At 37.3% G+C, this 22,614-nt stretch overlaps 1 protein-coding gene and 1 pseudogene across 1 annotated transcript in view; one reads left to right on the top strand and one right to left on the bottom strand.

Annotated features, from left to right (window-relative positions):
- ITFG1 (integrin alpha FG-GAP repeat containing 1) overlaps nt 1–22,614 on the bottom strand; it is a 256,540-nt gene that overhangs the window by 60,634 nt on the left and 173,292 nt on the right. The window contains exon 13 of the mRNA XM_063110734.1: nt 9,031–9,074. Within this exon, the coding sequence (XP_062966804.1) occupies nt 9,031–9,074 (44 nt within the window). The remainder of the gene's footprint in view (nt 1–9,030; nt 9,075–22,614) is intronic.
- LOC134389359 (small nuclear ribonucleoprotein Sm D2-like) lies at nt 11,091–11,473 on the top strand (annotated as a pseudogene).

Below are 22,614 nucleotides of genomic sequence, written 5' to 3'. Positions count from 1 at the left end.
AGACTTCATTTTTCTCAAAGGTAATTTTTGTTTATCCTGTTCATTTTTATAAATAAACACTCACTGGCATTCATCCTTATTTTAATTAACATTAGCTGCATTGCCCAATTTAGTTCAATACTGAATTTTTTGTATTGTTTCTTACTCTTTCCTTAAAGACATTAAATTCAATAAATAATTTTCTTTAATTCTGGCTATTTTTCTTTGAAAACTGCAAGGTATTTTCCCTTTGACCAAAGTAAGTAAAGGACAGTAAAAAGGTTTTTTAATGCTGAAAATGTTCATGTGATTGTTTTTCTATCTTTGGTGAAGGAAGCATGATACTACCAATGTCAGGTGTGATAAGAGAAAGGCAAATAAGTTAGAATTACAGAGAGAATAATATTTTAAGAAATATCATATAAATAAATCAGTTATAATCAACAAATATTTGTTGAAGAAATGTCTAGTATCTTTTAAAGGATGGGTAAAACAGTATCAAGTCAGATAATTCACTTAACCAAAATAAAGACAGAAATTTACTTGGCTTGTACTTTGTCAGAAAATTCCTAAAATGAACATGTAAAAGCCTGAGAATTTTTCGGATTGAAAGGATGAAAAAGTTAAAGGTACCTTGTTCTGCTACATATATTAAAAATCTGTATGTTGTAACAATTGAAACATTTGTGTCTCATCATGGGGTATCTCTGTGAACAAAATAAGGGATGTTTTTCCTTTATATCAGGGGTTTGCAGAATGCATTTCTCTTGCAAATAGCTTGTAATTTATTTTGTAAGTGTTCAGACTTAACAATGAATATGTTATTGTAGTTAGAGATGCTATGGTAAATTTATCAATGAGGGCCTATTAAAAAACAAAACAACTTTTAGAGAAAGCTCATTTATTCATACATCAAATATTTATTATATAACTTTGTGTTAAGCATTGTGTCGGGAAGTAAGGACAGAATAATAAACAAGACACACTCCCTCTTAAAAAACTTAACACAGATAGTTCACCAACTACAGAAGTGCTAACTAGCAGAACTAACTAAGCATAGTGTGCTAGGAAACAATAGAAGGTGTGTTCAATCCTATGTCAAAGGGGAGCCAGTGAATGATTGTCAGAGGAATACTGTCTGAGAGCCAACTCGAAGGTCTCATAGAGGAATCTAGGAGGTGGTCAAGAAGAGGAGGCTTCAGGGCAGAAGAATAATATGCAAGGGCATGGAGGTGAGAAAGTGGGGCAAAACAGTACAGTAATTCAGTGTGGGTGACATATAGAGTTGTGGGAGGATGTGAGGAAGAACTGCAAGAGATGAGGCTGAAGAAGTAAACAAGGCTTTATCTCAATAGTCTATATTTGGATCATTTCTCAAGGGCAAAGGGAAGCCTCTGAAGGTTTGTGTTTTAGAAAGATCAGTGTACTAGCTTTTTGAAGGATGGCCCAGATAACTGCAACCGTTGGGCAGAAAATGATTGCCAGAACTTAAGTGAAGGATAGAGAGAAGGGGCAGCTAAGGGGAGAGAATAATATCTAGTAGATTTTGGGGGCAAGTAAAAAGCAACTGAGATAGGAAATATGGGAAGAGGAGTGGGCTTTTGCGGAGAAACACTAGATTTCAGTTTTAGAGGTCCCTGTGAAGCTTTCAGATATAAAGGTCTGAAGTTCAGGAGAAGTGACTGAGATCACTTAAAGTGTATGTAGTAGTCCCCCCCGTCTGTGGTTTCAGTTACCCATGATACAGTACAATAAGATATTTTGAGGGAGAGAGAGAGAGACCACATTCACATAACTTTTATAACAGTATATTATTATAATTGTCCTATTAGTTATTGTTGTTAATCTCTTACTGTGCCTATTTATAAACTAAACTTTATCATAGGTATGTATGTATAGGAAAAAACATAGTATATATAGGGTTTGGTAAGATCTGGGTTTTAGTCATCTATTGGGACTACCTATAATTTCAGGCATTCACTGGGGATCTTGGAAGGTATTCTCCAGTGGATAAGGGGAGACTAATATATATACAATGAGAAAAGAACTTAGAATGGAACCCTAAGAATCACCAAAATTTAAAGGATGGGCAGAAGAAAAGTCTATAAAGAAACCTGGAGAAATGGCCAGAGAGGCAGGAGGAGAGCTAGGAAGAAAGAGTATAAAGGAAGCCAAAGAAAAGGAGTGTTCCTAGAAATGGTCAGCGGTATCAAATACACTTCCTGTGGCATAAGGTCCAAGGCTAGATTACAACTGAGGGTTAAGGATACCAGGGTAAGGAATTGGAGAGATCCAAATATAGACAACTCAAGAAGTTTGGCTGGGAAAAGAAAACAGAGATGGGTAGTAGCTGGTCAGTGGAAAGTCCTTCTGAAACTCAACATTCCCTCCAGCTACTACATATATGTTTATCAATATTTATCAATAAGAGAGATTTAGGAACCCTTAAATGCTGATGGGAAAATACCAACAGAGAGGTGGAGGTTGAATACATAGGCCAAATAGAATAAGCAATGGAATGAGGTCCCTGAGAAGACTAAATGGGAGGCATATGTGACTCACAGCACAGTTGGTGTACTGATTTTTAGTTAAGAGGAAAAGCAAAAGGGAGGGATGTGGATGAAGGGATTATTTTAAGTCCTATGGTCAACTGAAAAATTATTATCTAGGATATATAGGCAAGCAAAACAGATACTGTCTGTGTTCCCAGGGAGCTCTTCAAAGAATGTGCACAGACTCTTTTTGTATAGAGATGAGTCAAAGATGACTTCTAAACACATCTGGTATTGAAGGGTAAAAGTACTCATCTGTCTGCTTCTAGACTCATAAAGTGGGTAAAATTACCAGGCTTTGGTAAAAAGAATTTGATGAAAAGTGATAGAGAGAGAGGCCATAAATTCAACTGACATTAAAACAGATATCTTCCATGTCCACATTTCATAAACTTGTTATATATATTAAAAGGATTTACATGAAAAAGTTAAGAAGAAGTCAAGTAGAGCTCTAGTCCTATCTGAAAGGCAAACGGAATACTAGCATTTCTCAAATATTTGGAACTTACTATCCCTATCAATACAGGGCTAGTATGGAGGCAGGGAATAAACATTAATATGGACAAATAATAGCAGCTATACTTTTTGAGCATTTATTGCATATTAAGGCCTACTATAATTTACATACATTAACTACTCTAATCCTAACAAAAACCTTATGAGGTGGTGTGGTAGGAAGAATAATAGTTTCCCAGAGATGTCCACGTCCTAATTTCCAGAACCTGCTGAGTATATTACCTTATACTGTACAAAGGACTTTGCAGATGTGATAAAAGATGTTGAGATGAAGTGATTATCTTGGATTATCCAGATAGCCTAAAGTAATTATAAGGGTACTTAAAAGTAAAAGAGGAAGGCAGCATGGGTTAGTGTCAGTGATTTGAAGATGCTACACTGCTGGCTTTGGAGATGGAAGAAGGGGCCACAAGCCAAAGAACATAGGTGGCCTCAAGAAGCTGGAAAGGGCAAGGGAACAGATTCTCCCCAAAACCTCCAAAAAGGAATGCAGCACCACTTGATTTTAGCTCAGTGAAACACAGTTCAGGTTTCTGACCTCCAGAACTGAAAGAGAATAAATCTGTGTCGTGTTAAACCACTAAGTTTATGGTAATTTGTTACAGTAGCAATAGGAAACTGAAGTATTATTAGTTTCCCCTTTTCACAAATGAGGCTTACCAGAAGTTAAATAATTTTCCCCAAGTTACTGCAGATAGTTAAAGAAATTACACTTTATGTATTATTTTTTCTCTCAAGTAAGAGGCAATGTCAATTACTGAGAACTGGAAGTTGAGGTTGGATGTTAGGGGAGAGTAAAAAGATATTAAATAGTTCTTATGAAGAATAGGAGTTTCTGATCTGATGTGTAAAGTCCTTATCTCTTAGAGATACACACTGAAGTACTTAGAGATTAGGAGGCATGATGGAGTAGCCTTAATGTATTCTGGAGGGGGGTTTGGGTGGGATGGATAGTAGGTGAGAATATGGGTGAAATAAGTTGGGGCATATGATGATATTGTTGAAGCTGGGTGGTAGTACAGGCACAAGGAGTTTCATTATACTAGCCTATACTTATATAAGATGTTTAAAATTTTTTAAAAGTTTAAAAAATTCAAGTTAGATACCAATAAATTATACAAAGAAAGATATATTGATAAAAACCATGAAGTAATAATATGGAGAAAAACTTAAGGCAAAACAGATAAAAATGCAAGGAGAGTTTCTGGTCTGACATATAAAATGCTTGGAAGTTATCATTCCTGTTCTCACAATAAGAAAAAAGCTGAAGAAACTGAAAATCAACAATTTTTTTTTTAGATCCACCAGAGAACTGAGGTCACAGGAGAAACTGCTACCCTGAAAACTGGAGAGAGACAGGTAAAAACAGAGAATCACAGCTTACAAGGAGCAGAAGTCCAGGAGCAGAAGCCCAAAGATGAAGACAATACAGGTTTACCTAAAGTAAGACTGACAAATTGCTGGAGGCTCAGTGTGGATTAGCTTGAGTGTTCAAAACTCTGAGAGTTGGGGAGCAGTCTTACAGGAGCCCCCACATTTACACTTTTGTGAGTTTTACCTTCAGGAGTCCCACCAGGTTCTCACAATGAAGACTAGAGAGAAATCCCTTCATGCTTCCAGCAGGGGGGAGGTAAAGTAACCATTTTTGAAATATGCCCAGAACTCTCTGTTCTCCTTAACAATAGCCTGCCCACAAGGAAAACTTTTACTAGAGCCTGACTGACTTGGGTTTACCAAAAGCCTAACTCTAGCCCCTTCTGGCCTTTCTGTCTTATCTAAGGGAATAGGAAAGCTAAGAAGTACTTGTGAAGGTTAGAGCCCAGGGACATAGGCTCACTAAAAGAATGAGATCTAATTAAAGGACTACAGAACACTTCTCCTACACTCATACCTTATAATCATATCAATCTGGCTCCTGTGTAATAACAGGAGATTACAGCTAAAAGAACTGCAAGCATCTGATCTTGTTTAAGAAGGAGTCTGTAAGGAAACCCAAAGACAAAAGAGGAGAGAAAAACAAGGACACTAAAGGAAATTTTTGCCTCTGGCATCACAGCTACTGCAAACAGTAAACACAGCCTATCTCCTTGACAGATAAACAGAAAACTTCACACTGAAGACCTATCTATCTCATGTCCAGCTTTCAAGAAAAAATTACAGGACATGCTGAAAGGCAAAACAACAACAACAACAACAACAACAAAACAAAACTCCAGAAAACCCAAAACAAACAAAAAAAACCACACACACACACAAAACACAGTCTGAAGATGAAGACAATCTGAAGAGGCAAAGCAAGCATTAGAACTAGACTCATATATGGCAGGCATTTTGGAATTATCGACCTAGTAATGTAAAATAACTATAATTAATATGCTAAGGGCTCTAATGGAAAAGGTAGAAAACATGCAAAAACAGATTATTAATGTAATCAGAGAGATGGAAAATCTAAGAAAGAATCAAAAGGAAATGACAGAAATACAAAAATACTGTAACTAATGAAGAACACCTTTGATGGGCTCACTGGTAGACTGGACATGGCCAAGGAAAGAAATTAGTAAGCTTGAAGATATAACAAAAGAAACTTCCAAAACTGAAACACAAAGAGAAACATGAATGAACAACATTGAACAAAGTATCTAAGAACAATGGGACAATTATCAAAGGTGTAACATACATGTAGTAGGAATATCAGAAGGAGAATAAAGAGAGAAAGGAAGAGAAGAAAATTTTGAAGTAATAATGGTTGAGCATTTTCCAAAATTAATGACAGACACCAAACCACAGAACCAGAAAGCTCAGAGTACACCAAGCAGTATGAACACCCAAAAATCTCTTCTTTGGTGTATCAGATTCAAACTGCAGAAAATCAAAGACAGAGAAAATCTTGAAAGGCCAGAGAAAAAGAATGGAAGGAAAGATGACTGTGGAGCCATATAAGACTATAACATAATTATGAATGCTCAAGTGAGGCTGAATTAGTGGTGGTGCCAACATGCAGGGCTATAGGTTTTTCTTCAGAAATGCTCAGTAGCATAGGTATAAGAGTGAATAGAGAGACAGCTGAACTAACCCAGGGTTGGAATTTTTCCAGGCAGGTACAGTGGAAGGGCAGTGCTTTATAGGAGGTAAAGGTAGTGGCAGAAGTAACGCTGACATGTGATAGCTAACTAAAGAGGGAGGTAAAGAGAAGAGTGGATTAGTACAGGTCAAGAGACTAACAATCTTAACGTTGAAGAGGCATGGTGAGAGTAACACAGTGAGATGGCTGGAAAACAGTTTATGTTTGGAGTTGGATAAATGAAATTGAGATTTCAGAGGTGGTACAGTTCTCACAGATAAGGTGCAGGTTATGGCCATGGCAGTGAGTAGCTAAAGTTGAATAAGAATGAAAAATCTGGGTTTTCAAAATGGAGATGAAGGAATTTTAATGGGATTAGTTCCTGAGTTGAATAATTGTTTCCTTTCTGTATATACCAGATAGTTTGCCTGCCTCGGGGGAAGGGGGGTGAGGTGAGGATTAGATAGCCAGCAAGAGAGCAATTCAACTCACAAATTAACTCCAGTGGAAAAGGCTATCATATGGTATGTACACTTTCCCTCTTAGTCTCACACTGGGCCATACCCAGTATAACACTTTCTACTAATGATCCAATGTCAAAGGAATATGAAGGAGGACCACTTTTTTAAGAAGTAAATAATTTCACAAGTGGGCATACATTTGATATATGTAATATTGGGGAAGTATACTGTGCATTTGTTTCAAGTTGTGATATAATTATGATCTATGATATCACTAAAATATCATAGGAAAGGAAAATGACATATGTGAAAGGCAGTTCAACAGGATTTTAATTTCAAAGAAAGCCATAAATGGATAAATGGATGAATGGGTGATGGAGTTTGGATGTGTTGTCCCCTCCAAAACTCGTGGAAATTTGATCCCCAATGTGGCAGTGTTGGAAACTGATTGAGTCATGGGGGTGAATCCCTCATGAATGGATTAATGCTCTCCCTGGGGGAGGGGGGATTAATAAGTGAGTTCTCACTCGATTAGTTCCCGCGAGAGCTCGTTGCTTAAAAAGACCCTGGCACCTTCTCTCTCTCTTGCTTCCTCTCGCCCTGTGATCTGCTTGTACCCACTGGCTGCCTGCCACTTTCTGCCATGAGTAGAAGCAGCCTGAGGCCTGTGCCAGATGCAGCTGTCCCAGAATCGTAAGCCAAATAAGCCTCTTTCCTTTATAAATTACCTAGTCTCAGGTATTTCTGTCATAGCAACACAAAATGGACTAAAACAATGGGAGACAGATGTATCACCTGCAGAAAAGCCCAAAGGTGCTAGATGGTCAGAATAATCACTGTTAAGAGCAGCTCTGTATAGACTTCATGTATGTGATTTTCTGAATGATTATGTTCTCTATAAGACAGAAGCAGCTTGTATGTTAAGATAAGGAGAAAGGCGGCATTGTGGATTTTAGGAGTATAACCTGCCTTAATCATATAGCCCTTCCTGTCAAACTTTCTGCTAGAACATGTGAGTAAAATGAGTGGGTCCAACTTCAACTTTTTAAAGTTCTTTGCATAACCATGTAATAAAAGAGGAACAAAGTGGTGATATGATCAACTAAAGAAAGGAAGAGGAACAACGAGACTGAATGTTTCACAAACCTGGTAAACAAATACATGAATAACCATGTCTCTGATTAGTCACATCTGCATTTTAAAAATGATATAAAAACATATGGGTTTGACCAGGCATTTACATGCATGCTGTCATGGACGTGGTATCATCCAGATCCTTCGGAACTGAGACTCATTTTCTGAGCTATCCCAAGCGTTGGCTGCTAATAGCTCACAGGGGGCTTCCTACCTGAACAGTGTTCTCAGCCAAAGGGAACTGTCTCATATAAATGACAACCCCATCCTGGGGTGGGTGGGGGGGCGTGGCATCTCAATGTAATTTCTGATTGATGCAGGGGTTCAAAGGCCTGGCCCCTTTGCCTCAATTTGGGCCATTTTTGAAAGCCCGTCCTAGCTTCAGAGCTCCCTTTGCATATGCTCCTTCTACCAGTACTGTTTTCCTCACTACTTCAAAGGTCTTGATCCTAAATTGAGTCTAGATTAAATCTTTGGGTCAGAGTCTGTTTCCACTTGGCCTAAATATAGGAAGTTTCCCAACTACACATAAAATATTGGTAATGTAGTGCTTTAGTGGGGTAGTAAGAATATGAAACTACAATCAGAACACCTAGCTTTGAACTGCAGTTCCACTACTTAATAGCTCTATGACTTTGGATCATTTAACTTCTCTGAGCCTCAGTATCCTTATTTTTAAAGGGGGGATAATTTCTTAGGAAACAAGGGACAAAGACCCAAACAGGTTTGTGTGTACACACACATATATACATACACCCATGCACACACACATGCTTTCAAACTTTATAATGTAATATTCTTATTATGATTTACATGAACTGGCTACTTCAAAAACTAAGCCTGTTTTCACATTTTGTTATTTCACTGAAATATTCCATTAGACAGCAAGTCAATATCAAGATTACACACACAAAAAACATTGCCTATTATATGGTTGACCCTGTGCTCTGTACAGGGTATGCAAAGATGACATGGTTCTTGACTTCAAGGAGTTATGGTCTAGTGTGGAGAAGCATCTAATCTAAACAAGTGGATCAAATATCATAAATGCCAAAATGTCCAGAAATAATGGGAGGGATGGTCATTCCTCCAAGGATAACAGAAAAGGCTTCATCAAGGAGGTGATCCTTGAGGTGAGAAATTTTTTAGAAAAGGTATTTCACTTCCAGCAAAGTTTTCCTGAGTAATGAAGGATATTTTAATCACTGCTAAATAGTAATAACAATTGAAACAATTGATTGTAACCTATAACAACTATTTTGTGTGTATCTCTTTATCATGCAAAGACTTTTCACACTACTCTTTATAACATGTTAAGTTTACTTACCGTTATTTTACGAGGACAGTCGTTAGAACACAGACCACTAAGAACTGTGGAAAAATAAAGAACAGGCCATTACTGCTGTTATAATGTAAGCTATATTTAAAGTAAGCTCTAATTTCCCCCCGAAAATCCATTAATATGCTCTATTGATTCATGACCACAAGCAGAAACCTGTTAAATTTCTTTAGATCTGAGAATTTAAATTTCTGCTGTTCAATTTACTATAGTATGTTCACATTAAATACAACTTGGGGAAACAGTGAAATTAATATTTTACACTTGCAAAACAGTTTTCATTATTTAAATTTCTAACCCTAGCACAGTGCCTAGTTCTTACTCTTTTATTCTGAAGGTTTCCATGCCCAAACTTCTCCCCCTCCTGTGTTCTTCTTCCCTCAACTCTAGGTAGACAGTGGTACTTTTTCCCAATTGTCTCAAAATGATTTTCATAAACCTTAATTTGAACCAATATCTTGCTGAACAGTAATTACTTACTCACATGTCTGTGAATTTGGATGTTAGCTCTGCATCATTTAATCCTTATTTTCTTAGGGTCTAACCCAATACATTTGTTCAAATACTTGTTAAAGGAGAGGAAAAGATGGATTATTCAGTAAATGGTACTAGATAATTGGCTACTTGGAGGAAAATAAAGTTAGGGTTCACCTCACAACATAAAATTTACATTTGGCATAGACAATAATAATAAAAGGACTCTTACATCTCAATAAAAAGACAACCCAATTAAAAAATGGGCAAAGGATCTGAATAGATATTTCTCCAAAGAAGACATACAGATGGCCAGTAAGCTCATGAAAAGATGCTCAAAATCATTAGTCATCAGGGAAACATATATCAAAACCACTATGAGATATATACCCATGTTCACAGCAGCAGTATTCACAATAGCCAAGATGTGGAAGCAACGCAAATGTCCAATAATAGATAAATACATGAATAAAATGTGGTAAATACATACAATGAAATATTATTCAGCCTTAAAAAGGAAGGAAAGCCTGTCAAATGTTATTACAACATGGATGAACATTGAATATATTATGCTAAGTAAAATGAATGAGTCACAAAGTAAAATACTGTACGACTCCACCTAATGAGGTATCTAAAGTGGTCAAATTAACAGAGACAGAAAGTAGAATGGTGGTTATCAGGGCTGGTGAGTTGTTTAATGGATATAGAGTTCTAGTTCTGCAGGATGGAAAAGTTCTGGAGATGTGTTTTACAACAATGCAAATATATACTAATGAACTATACCTTAGAAATGGTAAAGATGGCAGATTTTATGTTACATGTTTTCACCACTATGAAAAAAATGGTTAAGATGGTTTAAAAACCAAACCCACAATTACCTAACATTTTGTACCCACTAAGATGGCTATAATAAAAAAGTTAGATAACAAATGTTGTTGAGAATATGAATAAATTGGAACCCTTACACATTGCTGGTGGTAATGTGGAATGGTGCAGCTGCTTTGGAAAACAATCTGGCAATTCTTTAAAAGGTTAAACATAGAGTTCCCATTTGAGTCAGAAATTCCCTTCTAGGTATAGCCCAAGAGAAATGAAAATATATATTCACACAGAAACTTGTACATTAATGTTCACAGCAGTATTATTCATAATAGCCAAAAGGTGGAAACCATCCAAATGTCTATAAACTGATGAATGGATTAAAAAAATGAGGTATATACATGTCATGTGATATTGTGAGTATTTGGCAATTAAAAAGAATAAAGAACTGATGCATACTACAATATGGATGAATCTTGAAAATATTATGTAAAGTGAATGAAGCCAGCACATAAGACCACATATGTGATCCCATTTATATGAAATATCCAAAACAGGCAAATCTATGGATAAAGAATACCAAATAAGCAAAGGCAAATCTATGGATAAAGAATACCAAATAAGCAAATCTTTGGATTAGTCGTTGCCTAGTGCTGGGAGAAGATGGGGGTTTAAGGGTGACAGTTAAAGGATACAGGGTTTCAGAGGCAGAAGCAACACAGAGGAGACAGGAGTGACCTGAACACACAGCCACCATGAGCCTCCTCAACAAGCTCAAGAGTGTAATGACCCCAGAGGAGTTGCAGAAGCAGGAGGAAGAATTTAACACAGGTCCACTCTCTGTGCTCACACAGTCAGTCAAAGAAGGAAATCCTGTCAAACAACACCCCACAATACCCAAGTGCTCATCAACTGCAGAAACAACAAGAAACTTTTGGCCTGCATGAAGGCCTTTGACAGGCACTACTGCACCATGGTGCTGGAGAATGTGAAGGAGATGTGGACTGAAGTTCCCAAGAGCGGCAAGGGCAAGAAGAAGTCCAAGACAGTTAACAAGGACCGCTTCATCTCCAAGATGTTCCTGTGCGGGGACTCAGTCATTGTGGTCCTGCGGAACCTGCTCATTGCTGGCAAGTAGGGGTTCCCTCCCCGCTGTCAGAACTCATCCCCCATCCTGCGAAGGATTTGTGATTGGAATAATAAAGTTGTGTGTTAAAAAAAAAAAAAAAGGATACAAGGTTTCTTTTTTGTGGTAATGAAAATATTCTAAAATGATTACAGTGATGGTTGCACAACTTTGTGAACATGCTAAAACCACTGAATTGTGTATTTCAAATGGTTAATGGTATTGGTATGTTAAAAAATACAAAAGATACCTTAAAAATATAAAGACTAATGACAAAGGAAACGAACATTTTTGTAGCATAACATTATAAAGAAATACTATGGCTAATAAAGAAAAAAACTTCTAGGTATCAGTTAGAAGAAGATAATTCAATAGAAAGCAAAAAATTTTGAGAAATAATATCCAGAAGAGAAAATGCAAATAATCAAAAAACATGAAGAAAGACATTAAACCTCACTAGTTAGGAAAATGACTCATTTTGTACCCAATAGATACGTAAAAAAATAAAAGAATGATAAAAATGTCTGTAATAGTAAAATCAAAGATAAATGACAAACTAGGAAAAATTTCGCAATATATATCAAAAAGTTTTAATTATCCTAACATATGCTATAATAGTGCATTTATAAATCAATAAGAAAATATGAAAGGATAAAGACTGTTCACAGAAATAAAAATACAAGTGGCTCTTAAATATATGAAAAGATGCAGAACTTCACTCAGTTTAAGAAAAATGCAAAATAAAAACAAGACAATATTTTTCATCTACCTAAGTGGCAAAGATTAAAAAGTGTAATAACTCCTTAGGTTGGTGAAGGTGTTAGGAAATGTGCATTTTCATATACTGTAGAGGTGGAAGTGTAAACTGATACAATTTCTAAAAGGGACATCTGTTAAGGTAATAAATATAAAGTTCATAAAGTATACTTTTCCATATGTATATTTCAATAAAATGTTCATTTAAAAAAATACATATGTAGTCTTTAACAATTCCATTTTTAGAAATTTATCCTATAGGATACTCACTACAGCCTTATTTATAATAATAATAAGAGATTGAAAATAATCTTGATATGTCAATAAGGAACTTTTTCAATTATATTCTCTGTATACTTAGTGATACTATTCAGTAGTTAAATAGTGAAACAGCTCTAGATGACACATTATGCTTGTATATGCACAAAAAATATTAGACAAATACCAAGATGAGGTTGTCTCTGGGAAGAGTAATGAATCGCTGGGAGAAAGAGGTGAAAGGGAGACTTACTTTTCACCATATACTCCTTTGTATATTTTATTTTTACCATTTGTATATTTTACTTATTTTAAAAACAAATTTATTAATAAAATAAAAATTTATTATTCTCAGATAAGTATGTTGTAAACTGGACAGTATCTTATGCTGGTAGGAATATAAATACCTACAACTTTCAGGGAAGGTAATTTGTTATTATCTATTTATATTAAAAACACAGTCCCTTCAACTCAATTTCATGTCTATGAAATATTAGAAACCACCTAAATATCCACTAAGAAAAAGCTAAATAAATTGTGGAACATCTTTGATACAGAGCTATTAAAAGAATGAGGAAGATCTGTAAGTGCTGACTTGAAGATGTTTATCCTCTATTGTTAAGGTAAAAGACCAGGCGCAGGCAAATATGAGGGTACTTCAAAAAGTTTGTGAAAAAATACAATTGAAACATAATATGAATCTTTCCATGAACTTCTTGATGTACCCTCATGTTTAACAAAATTCTATTTAAAATCTACATGTTGGATGAATCTTACAGATACAGAGTTGAGCAAAAGAAGCCAAACACAAAGACTACATACCGGGTAGTTTCATTTATATCATGTTGAGAAACAGGGAAAACTAATCTATTGTGACAGAGGTCAGAACAGTGGTTACAGCTATGCAGGAGTTACTGACTGGGTGGGGGGATATGAGGAAACCTTCTGGGTGCTGGAAATGTTTTATCTTTATCTAGGTGTGGTTATAAGGGAGTATACTTATGTAAATATTTTTCAAGCTATATACTTTACCTTATTTCCTCTGTCAATACCCACTGCTACAACTTTCTTTATCTCTTCACACCTAGATGACTATACTCCAAACTGGTCATTATAGATCTGACCATTTTTTTTTTTTTTTAGGCCAGTCAAATTTAGCAGTGAGGGGTTGTATACCAATTTTAGTGACACAAATGTTAATAAGTTCTGATGATAGAGTCTGACTTCCTGATAATGAATACCTATTTTTTTTCCTCTGAAAATTCTAGCAAAATTCACCTTCTTAATCCATACATTTTATCACAGCCTCTCTTTGATGAAGAATTTTAATAATAAGTATGATGATTCATTTTATATATTAACTTGACTGAACCCAAGGTGCCAAGATATTTGGTCAAATGTTGTTCTGGATGTTTCTGTTAGGGTGTTTTTGGATGTGATTAAGATTTAAATTGGTAAACTAAGTAAAGCAAATTGCCCTCCAAAATGTGGAATGGGCCTCTCAAGAGTAAGAGAATTCTAATGCCCGATGAACTGGGACATTGGCTCTGCAGATTTTGGACTTGCCAGCCTCCATAACTGCATGAGTTAATTCCTTATAATAAATCTCTTTATATATGTAGACACACACACACATACATATACATATTTATATCTATATTCTACTGGCTGTGTTTCTCTCTGGAGAACCTTGACTAATACAGAAAGTATCTGCAGTTACTGGGTCACTGACAAAAATCTTCTCTCTGCCAGATGCCCATTTATCACCTGATACATCAATATTCTCTCTTATTAATATTCAACACTATGCAAGATGACAGATTCCTTTTGATAAATGAAAGTAATGAAAAGTAATAAATGCTTGCTTTGTAAATGGAGAGATCCACATTGAGAAAAACTGTAGTAGTCAAAAACCAAGACAATAATGTGCAATGTGAGAGAATACTGGGTATAGTGACGGGAAGTGCTAATAAACAGATCTATTTCCAAAACTTATATATATACGTGTGTACGTATAAATACACACACTTTTTTGTAACAACTTTATTGAGATATAGTTTGTGATGGATCTTGGATGTGACCGGTGCCATTTTATACACACTGAGCACAAAATGGCCACCAGCCTTTCCCTTAGGAGAAATCTTGTTGTTTCTGAGATATAGAAACTCCTCTACTTCCAAATGGGTGCACTCTTCCACCTGATTGCATCAGCCAGCCTTATCTTCCACACCAGAACCAAACCCATCCTGATTATATCAACTTTCTTTACAGCCTATATAAGCCCTCCCACCCCGATGCCGGCTGCTGCTCTCTACTGTGAGGGCAGCCCTGGCTGCTGCTCTCCATTTTGAGTGCAGCCCGGCAGATTCTTTTCCTTTAATAAAGCTTATTGGTACCCAGCATTTTGGCTCGATTTCTTTCAGTTTGTATATCATATTACTATATAATGATAAAAGGATTGATCCATCAAGAAGACATAACAATCATAAATATATATGCACCCAATGTTGGAGCAGCCAGATTTATAAAACAAACTCTATTAGACCTAAAGAAGGAAATAGCATATTTCCTTCTATATACCATACTAATATACCTTCTATATACCACACTAATACCATAATAGCAGGGGACCTGAACATCCCACTGTCAATATTGGACAGATCATCTAGGCAAAGAATCAGCAGAGACACACAAGATCTAAACAATACTCTAGACCAATTGGACTTGGCAGATATCTACAGAACATTCCATCCAACAACCTCAGAATATTCATTCTTCTCATCAGCACAGGGATCATTCTCCAGGATAGTTCACATATTAGGTCACAAATCAAGTCTCAACAAATTCAAAAAAATTGGAATTATCCCATGTATTTTCTCAGACCACAATGGATTAAAATTAGAAATCAATAACAAACGAAATTCTGGAAACTATTCAAACACATGGAAATTAAACAGCATTCTACTTAATGACATATGGGTCCAAGAAGAAATCAAACGGGAAATCAAAAAATTTATTGAAACTAATGAAAATAATGATACATCATACCAAAACCTGTGGGATACTGCAAAAGCAGTATTAAGGGGGACATTTATCACATTAAATGCTTACCTCAGAAGAATGGAAAGATGGCAAGTGAACAAACTAACATTTCACCTTAAAGAACTAGAAAAATGAGAACAATCCAAACCTAAAGTTAGCAGACAGAAAGAAATCATTAAGATCAGAGCAGACCTCAATGAAATTGAAACCCAAAAAACAATACAAAAGATCAACAAATCAAAAAGTTGGTTTTTTGAAAAAATAAATAAAATTGACAAACCATTAGCATGGCTGACTAAAAAAAGAAGAGAGAAGACCCACAAAACAAAAATTAGAAATGAAAAGGTGATATTACAACTGATACTCAGAAATACAAGAAATTATTAGTGACTACTATAAACAACTATATGCCAACAAATTTGAAAATCTGGAGGAAATGGTTAAATTTCTGGACAAACACAAACTACCCAAACTAAGCCAAGATGATGCAGAAAATCTGAACAGACCAATAACAACGAAAGAGATTGAAGCTGTTGTCAGAAGGCTCCCAACAAAGAAAAGCCCAGGACCAGATGGTTTCACAGCAGAATTCTACCAAACATTTGAACAGGAATTGACACAAATTCTCTACAAACTATTCCAAAAGATTGAGACAGAGGCAATTCTCCCAAACTCATTCTATGAAGCAAACATCACCCTGATACCCAAACCAAGTAAAGATACAACTAAAAAAGAAAACTACAGGCCAATATCCTTGATGAATATAGATGCAAAAATCCTCACTAAAATACTAGGAAACAGAACACAGCAACACATACATAAAATTATTCACCACGATCAAGTGGGATTCATCCTAGGGATGCAAGGTTGGTTCAATATATGCAAATCAATAAATGTGATACACCATATTAATAAAACGAAACACAAGGTCCATATGATCATCTCTATGGATGCTGAAAAAGCATTTGATAAAATTCAACATTCATTCATGACAAAGACCCTCTATAAGTTAGGTATAGACCGGAAGTATCTCAACATAATTAAAGCCATATATGACAAACCCACTGCCAATATCATCCTGAATGGGGAAAAGCTGAAAGCTTTTCCTTTAAGAACAGGAACTAGACAAGGATGCCCACTCTCAGCACTCCTATTCAACATAGTGTTGGAAGTCCTAGCCAGAGCAATCAGAGAAGAGAAGGAAATAAAGGGCATCCAGATTGGAAAAGATGAAGTCAAACTGTCCCTGTTTGCAGATGACATGATCCTATATATTGAACAGCCTAAATCCTCTACAAAAAAACTCTTGGAGTTGATAAAGGATTTCAGCAAAGTAGCAGGATACAAAATCAAAACACAAAAATCAGTAGCATTTCTATTCTCTAATAGTGAACATGCAGAAATCAAGAAAGCTTGCCCATTTACAATAGCCACCAAAAAATAAAATACTTAGGAATTGAGTTAACCAAGGATGTGAAAAATCTCTAGAATGAGAGCTACAAACCACTCCTGAGAGAAATTAGAGAGGATACAAGAAGATGGAAAGATATCCCATGCTCTTGGATTGGAAGAATCAACATTGTGAAAATGTCCATAATACCCAAAGTGATATACAAATTCAATGCAATCCCCATCAAAATTCCAAAGACATTTTTCTCAGAAATGGAAAGAACTATCCAGGCATTTATATGGAATAACAAAAGACCATGCATAGCCAAAGCAATGCTGGGCAAAACAAATAAAGCTGGAGGCATAACACTACCTGACTTGAAACTATACTACAAAGCTATAATAACCAAAACAGTATGATACTGGCATAAAAACAGACATACTGATCAATGGAATAGAATAGAGAATCCAGAAATCAACCCACACACCTACAGCCATGTGATCTTTGACAAAGGCACCAAGCCTATTTACTGGGGAAGAGAATGCCTCTTCAGCAAATGCTGCTGGGATTATTGGATATCAATATGCAGGAGAATGAAACTAGACCCACACCTTTCACCATACACTAAAGTCAACTCAAAATGGATTAAAGAATTAAATATACACCCTGAAACAATAAAACTTCTTAAAGAAAACATAGAAGAAACACTTCAGGAAGTAGGACTGGAGAAAGACTTCATGAATATGACCTCCAAAGCACGGGCAACTAAAGGAAAAATAAACAAATGGGATTACATGAAACTAAAAAGCTTCTGCACAGCAAAAGAAACAATTAACAGAGTTAAAAGACAACCAACAGAGTGGGAGAAAATATTTGCAAAATATACATCTGACAAAGGATTAATATCCAGAATATACAAGGAACTCAAACAACTTCACAAGAAAAAAACAAGCAACCCAATTAAAAAATGGGCAAAAGAGCTAAATAGGCATTTCTCAAAAGAAGATATATGAATGGCCAACAGACATATGAAAAAATATTCAACATCACTCAGCATTCAAGAAATGCAAATCAAAACCACACTGAGATACCATCTAACCCCAGTTAGGATGGTTAATATCCAAAAGACTGTGAATGATAATGCTGCTGAGGTTGTGGAGAAAAAGGAACTCTCATACGTTGTTGGTGGGACTGCAAAATGGTGCAGCCTCTATGGAAAATGGTATGGAGGTTCCTCAAACAATTGCAGATAGATCTACCATATGACCCAGCTATCCCACTGCTGGGAATATACCCAGAGGAATGGGAATCATCGAGTCGAAGGTATACCTGTTCCCCAATGTTCACTGCAGCACTCTTTACAATAGCTAAGATTTGGAGCCAGCCCAAATGTCCATGATCAGATCAGTGGATACGGAAAATGTGTATATCTACACAATGGAATACTACTCAACTATAAAAAAGAATGAAATACTGCCATTTGCAATGACATGGATGGACCTAGAGAGAATTATATTAAGTGAAACTAGTCAGGCACAGAAAGAGAAATATCACATGTTCTCACTTATTTGTGGGAGCTAAAAATAAATAAATAAATACACAAATAAACTGCCAGCGGGGAGGGAAGACACAACAATTACAATTCCTTGAAATTGATATGACAAGCATACAGAAAGGACATTGTTAGGAGGGATGGAGGAGAGGGAGGAGGGAGGGAGGTTTCGGTAATTGGCCACAATAATCAAGCACATTGTATTTTGACAAAATAAAAATTTTTTTAAAAAGTGTATTATGCAATGATTCTTACTATATTCCCAGAGTTGCACAACTATCACAAGTAATTTTAGAACATTTCCATCATTTCAGAAAGATACCTTGTGTCCTTCAACTATCATGCCTTAGTCCTCTCATTTCTGCAGCCCTAAATAGCTACGATGTAGTATATATACATTTTGAATTTTTTGAGTACATGTTTATTACAGAAATAAATTTTAAAATATGGAGAAGTAAAAAGAAAAAATAAAAATCACTTGTAATCCAACCACCTAAATGCTTTTACCATTTTATTATAAGGTCTCTATGATATTGTGAAACAATAAGAAATATATATTTGGTGTCTGTCCCTGGTTCCAGACACAGCTTCTACAACCCTTGGAATCTCTGTTGTTAGAAGAATGCTTTTTATATGCTAATGAGATGACTGGTGGCTGGGGGACCTGAAAAACCAAGGCATGTTTAGAGAGTTGGGACTTTCAGTTCAGGCTGAAGGCTGAGTTGATCACCAATGGACAATGATTTAATCATACATGTCTTCACTACAAGGCCTCCATAAAAACCCAAAAGAACAGATGTAGTGGATTGAATTGTCTCCCCAAAACTCAGTGAAGCTTGAATTGTGTCCCCCAAGTTTTATGTATTAGAAACTTAGCCCCCACTTGGACTGTTAAGAGGGTGGGAAATCCTATTATGGTAATTGAAAGGGGGAGTCTTGAAGAGGTGATTGGATTGTAGAACTGTGCAGTAATGAACTGATTAAAAATGGTGTTCATGGCAGTGGTTCTGAGAGCTTTAAAAGAAGAGGAGAGTCTGTCTCTGCTCTATCTCTGCTCCTAACATCATGTAATGTGAGACCCTTGAGTCACTGTCACCATCACCAGATAGACTTTGGACTTCCCAGCCTCAGAAATTGTAAGCAATAAATTTCATTTTCTTACAAATTACCCAGTTCCAGGTAATTTGTCATAAGCAACAGAAACAGACTAATACAACAGGGTTCAGATACCTTCTGGATAGCTGAAAACATGGAAGTTCGGGGAGGGTGGCATGTTCCGAGAGAGCACAGAAGCTCTGTGCCTTCTGCCCACACCCTGCCCTATGCATCTCTTCCATCTGGCTGTTCATCTGTGTCCTTTGTAATATCCTTTATAATAATTGGGTAAATGTGAGTACAGTAAAGTGTTGCCCTGAGTTCTGTGAGCTGCTCTAGCAAATAATCACACCCAAGGAGGGAGCCATGGAAACTGTGATTTATAGCCAGTCAGAAGCACAGGTCATAACTTGGGACCTGTGATTGGCACTTGAAGTGGGGTCAGTCTTGTGGGGCTTAGCTATCAACCTGTGGGCTGTGACACTATCTCCAGGTAGACAGTGTCAGAAATGATTGGTTGGTGTGTGTGTGGGAAATCCCCACACATTTTGGTGACCAGAGGTGAAGTATTCTGTGTTGTAGTGACTGTGAAAGTAGAAAGAAAAAATGGTTTGTTTTTAATCCTGTCTTTTATCGTATTATACTGTTATGGACTGAATGTTTGTATCCTCCTTAAATTTATACGTTGAAAGCCCTAAACCCCAGTGTGACTATATTTGGAGATGGGGCCTCTAAAGAAGTACTTAAGATTAAATGAGGTCATAAGGGTGGGGTCCTGATCATATGGGATTAGTGTTTCCTTATAAGAAGAGAGCTTGCTCTTTCTCTTTACACACATGCACAAAGAAGAAAGAGCACACATTGAAATGGTAGCCATCTATAAGCTACGAGAAGAGGCCTCAGAATGAAATCTATCTTGCTGTCATCTTCATCTTGGACTACTAGCCTCCAAAACTGTAAGAAATAAATTTCTTTTGTTTAAGCCACCCAGCCTGTAGTATTTTGTTATGGAAGCCCAAGCAGATTAATATACAACAATACTTAAAAAAAAAAAAAAAGTTTTACGTAAATAAAATCATACTACACACTATTTTGTTATTCATCATTTCTGGGTTAATGTAAACTAAACTTTTCTCACATAATTAAATATACTTCTACCACACAATTGCATGGTATTCCATTGTATGTATAAATGTGTGTATATTTACCCCTTTTCCTTATGAGGACATTTAGATTCATCCTCACCCCATTCTGCAACTTTCTTTTCTCTTAAAAACAAGATTGGGGGGAGTTCTAGTCAAGATAGCAGAATAGATGGTGCCCGGTGCCACTCTCTCCCACAAATCAACAATTTACAACTATAAAAATGTAACATCAGCCAAGCTGGGGCTGCTGGAGCTCAGAGGAAGAGGAGGAGAGACCTATGGATTTCATGAAGGCAGGAGAAACCACGATATGAGAGAAAGAAAAAACTGCTTGGAGTGTTTCAGGCCGCGGCAGCTTTAAGGCTGGAGCTGCTAAGCGCATGGAGCAGGAGCTGGCAGAAGCTGCAGCTGTGCCCTTCAGATGGAGTTACTTGCAGGCAATAGGGGAGAGGAGGACCTTGGTGGCCCCCAGGACAGCAAGACCACTAATAGGGCTCCCATGGACCCAAGCAGGAGTGAGGAGCCAAAACAGCTGTAAAAGGGGAGCTATTCAGAGGCTGGTGAATCATCGCAAGGGACTGGCACAGGGCCCGTCCCATGGAAGTGTTTGGAGCATGGGCGTTAGGCGAGATGGGCCCACTGGCAGAACACTGGGACACAGCAAGGACAGCTGATCCACCCTCCAGTCAGTGCAGGACCACTCAGAGGAGACTGGTTGGGAATGCAGAATTACATGGGGTGCAGTTTGATGCAAAAACTCAGGCCCAGATCAGAGTTTCTACATAACCCAGGCGTACCAGGTCTCTGGAGAGCTGGAAGTACCTATGAGGTCAACCATTAAACCCTGAACTGCACAAAAAGCCTTCCCTAGGAAAACAGCAGCAAAGCAGCAATTTAGCTCAACCACACAACTCAAGTACTGGTTCCCACAGGAAGTTCCCCCGTTTTAGAAGCAAGCAAAGGACAAAAAATTAGTTCTGGCCCAGGTACACCACCAGGACCTCGGGGCTCATCAGGGGACCTGAGGCACGGATTAGGGTACCAGACCACTTGCCCACAACCATGCACACTGTCAGCACTTCAGGGCCCTGCCTGGGGGCCTGGGGCATTGAGCTGGGGACTGGACACCCCCGCCCACAACCAGGCACAACAGCAGTGCCTCAGGGCCCCGCCTGGGGGCCCGGGGCATGGATCTTGGAACTGGACACCCCCGCCCACAACCAGGTATACCACTAGAGCCAAGGAGCATGCCCAAAACATCACCTCCATGTGGGTGACCCACCACAGCCACCAGAGTAACCGTGGCTGCCGTCAAAGTGCCTGGATGTCACAACCGCCATGGAGATGGTCCACCAGCTACTGGAGTGCATTGACACAAGGAGAGTCACCAGCAGAGGCCAAAGAAAAGAAGAGTATGTCTCTCTCCACAAGGCCCATTCCAGAGTGACAGAAGCAGCAGCTGCTCTATGATAATATTAGGGGACGTGAACACACCTCTCAGCATTGGACAGATCATCTACACAACAAATCAACAGAATAACCATTACCCTTTCAGAGGGAGAGAAGAAATCTAGGGTTATCAGTGGTGGGAGGAGGGAGTGAGAGGGGGATGGGGAGAGACTGGACAAGGGGCATAAAGAATAAGTATAACCTGTAACAATATATATACTGGTAATATTGATTTGAGCAACATATGTCAACATTGAACCCCCAAAATATGTATAATCAATGATGATTCAATTAAACAGAAAAAAACGAACCCCTCCCCCCACCATTGGGCAGATCATCTTTATAGACCTAATGCATTTATACACAGATCTCCAGCACATCTCTGACAATTTCCTTGGGATAAATTCATAGACATAAAATTTCTGGGTTCTGTTGTAAAGCTTTTGATGTATACAGTGAAACTATC

The sequence above is a fragment of the Cynocephalus volans genome, chromosome 10 (assembly GCF_027409185.1).
Source record: "Cynocephalus volans isolate mCynVol1 chromosome 10, mCynVol1.pri, whole genome shotgun sequence".
NCBI classification, from domain to species: domain Eukaryota; kingdom Metazoa; phylum Chordata; class Mammalia; order Dermoptera; family Cynocephalidae; genus Cynocephalus; species Cynocephalus volans.
Note: the sequence above shows the minus strand (reverse complement) of the source record. Positions and strands in the feature narration are given on the sequence as shown.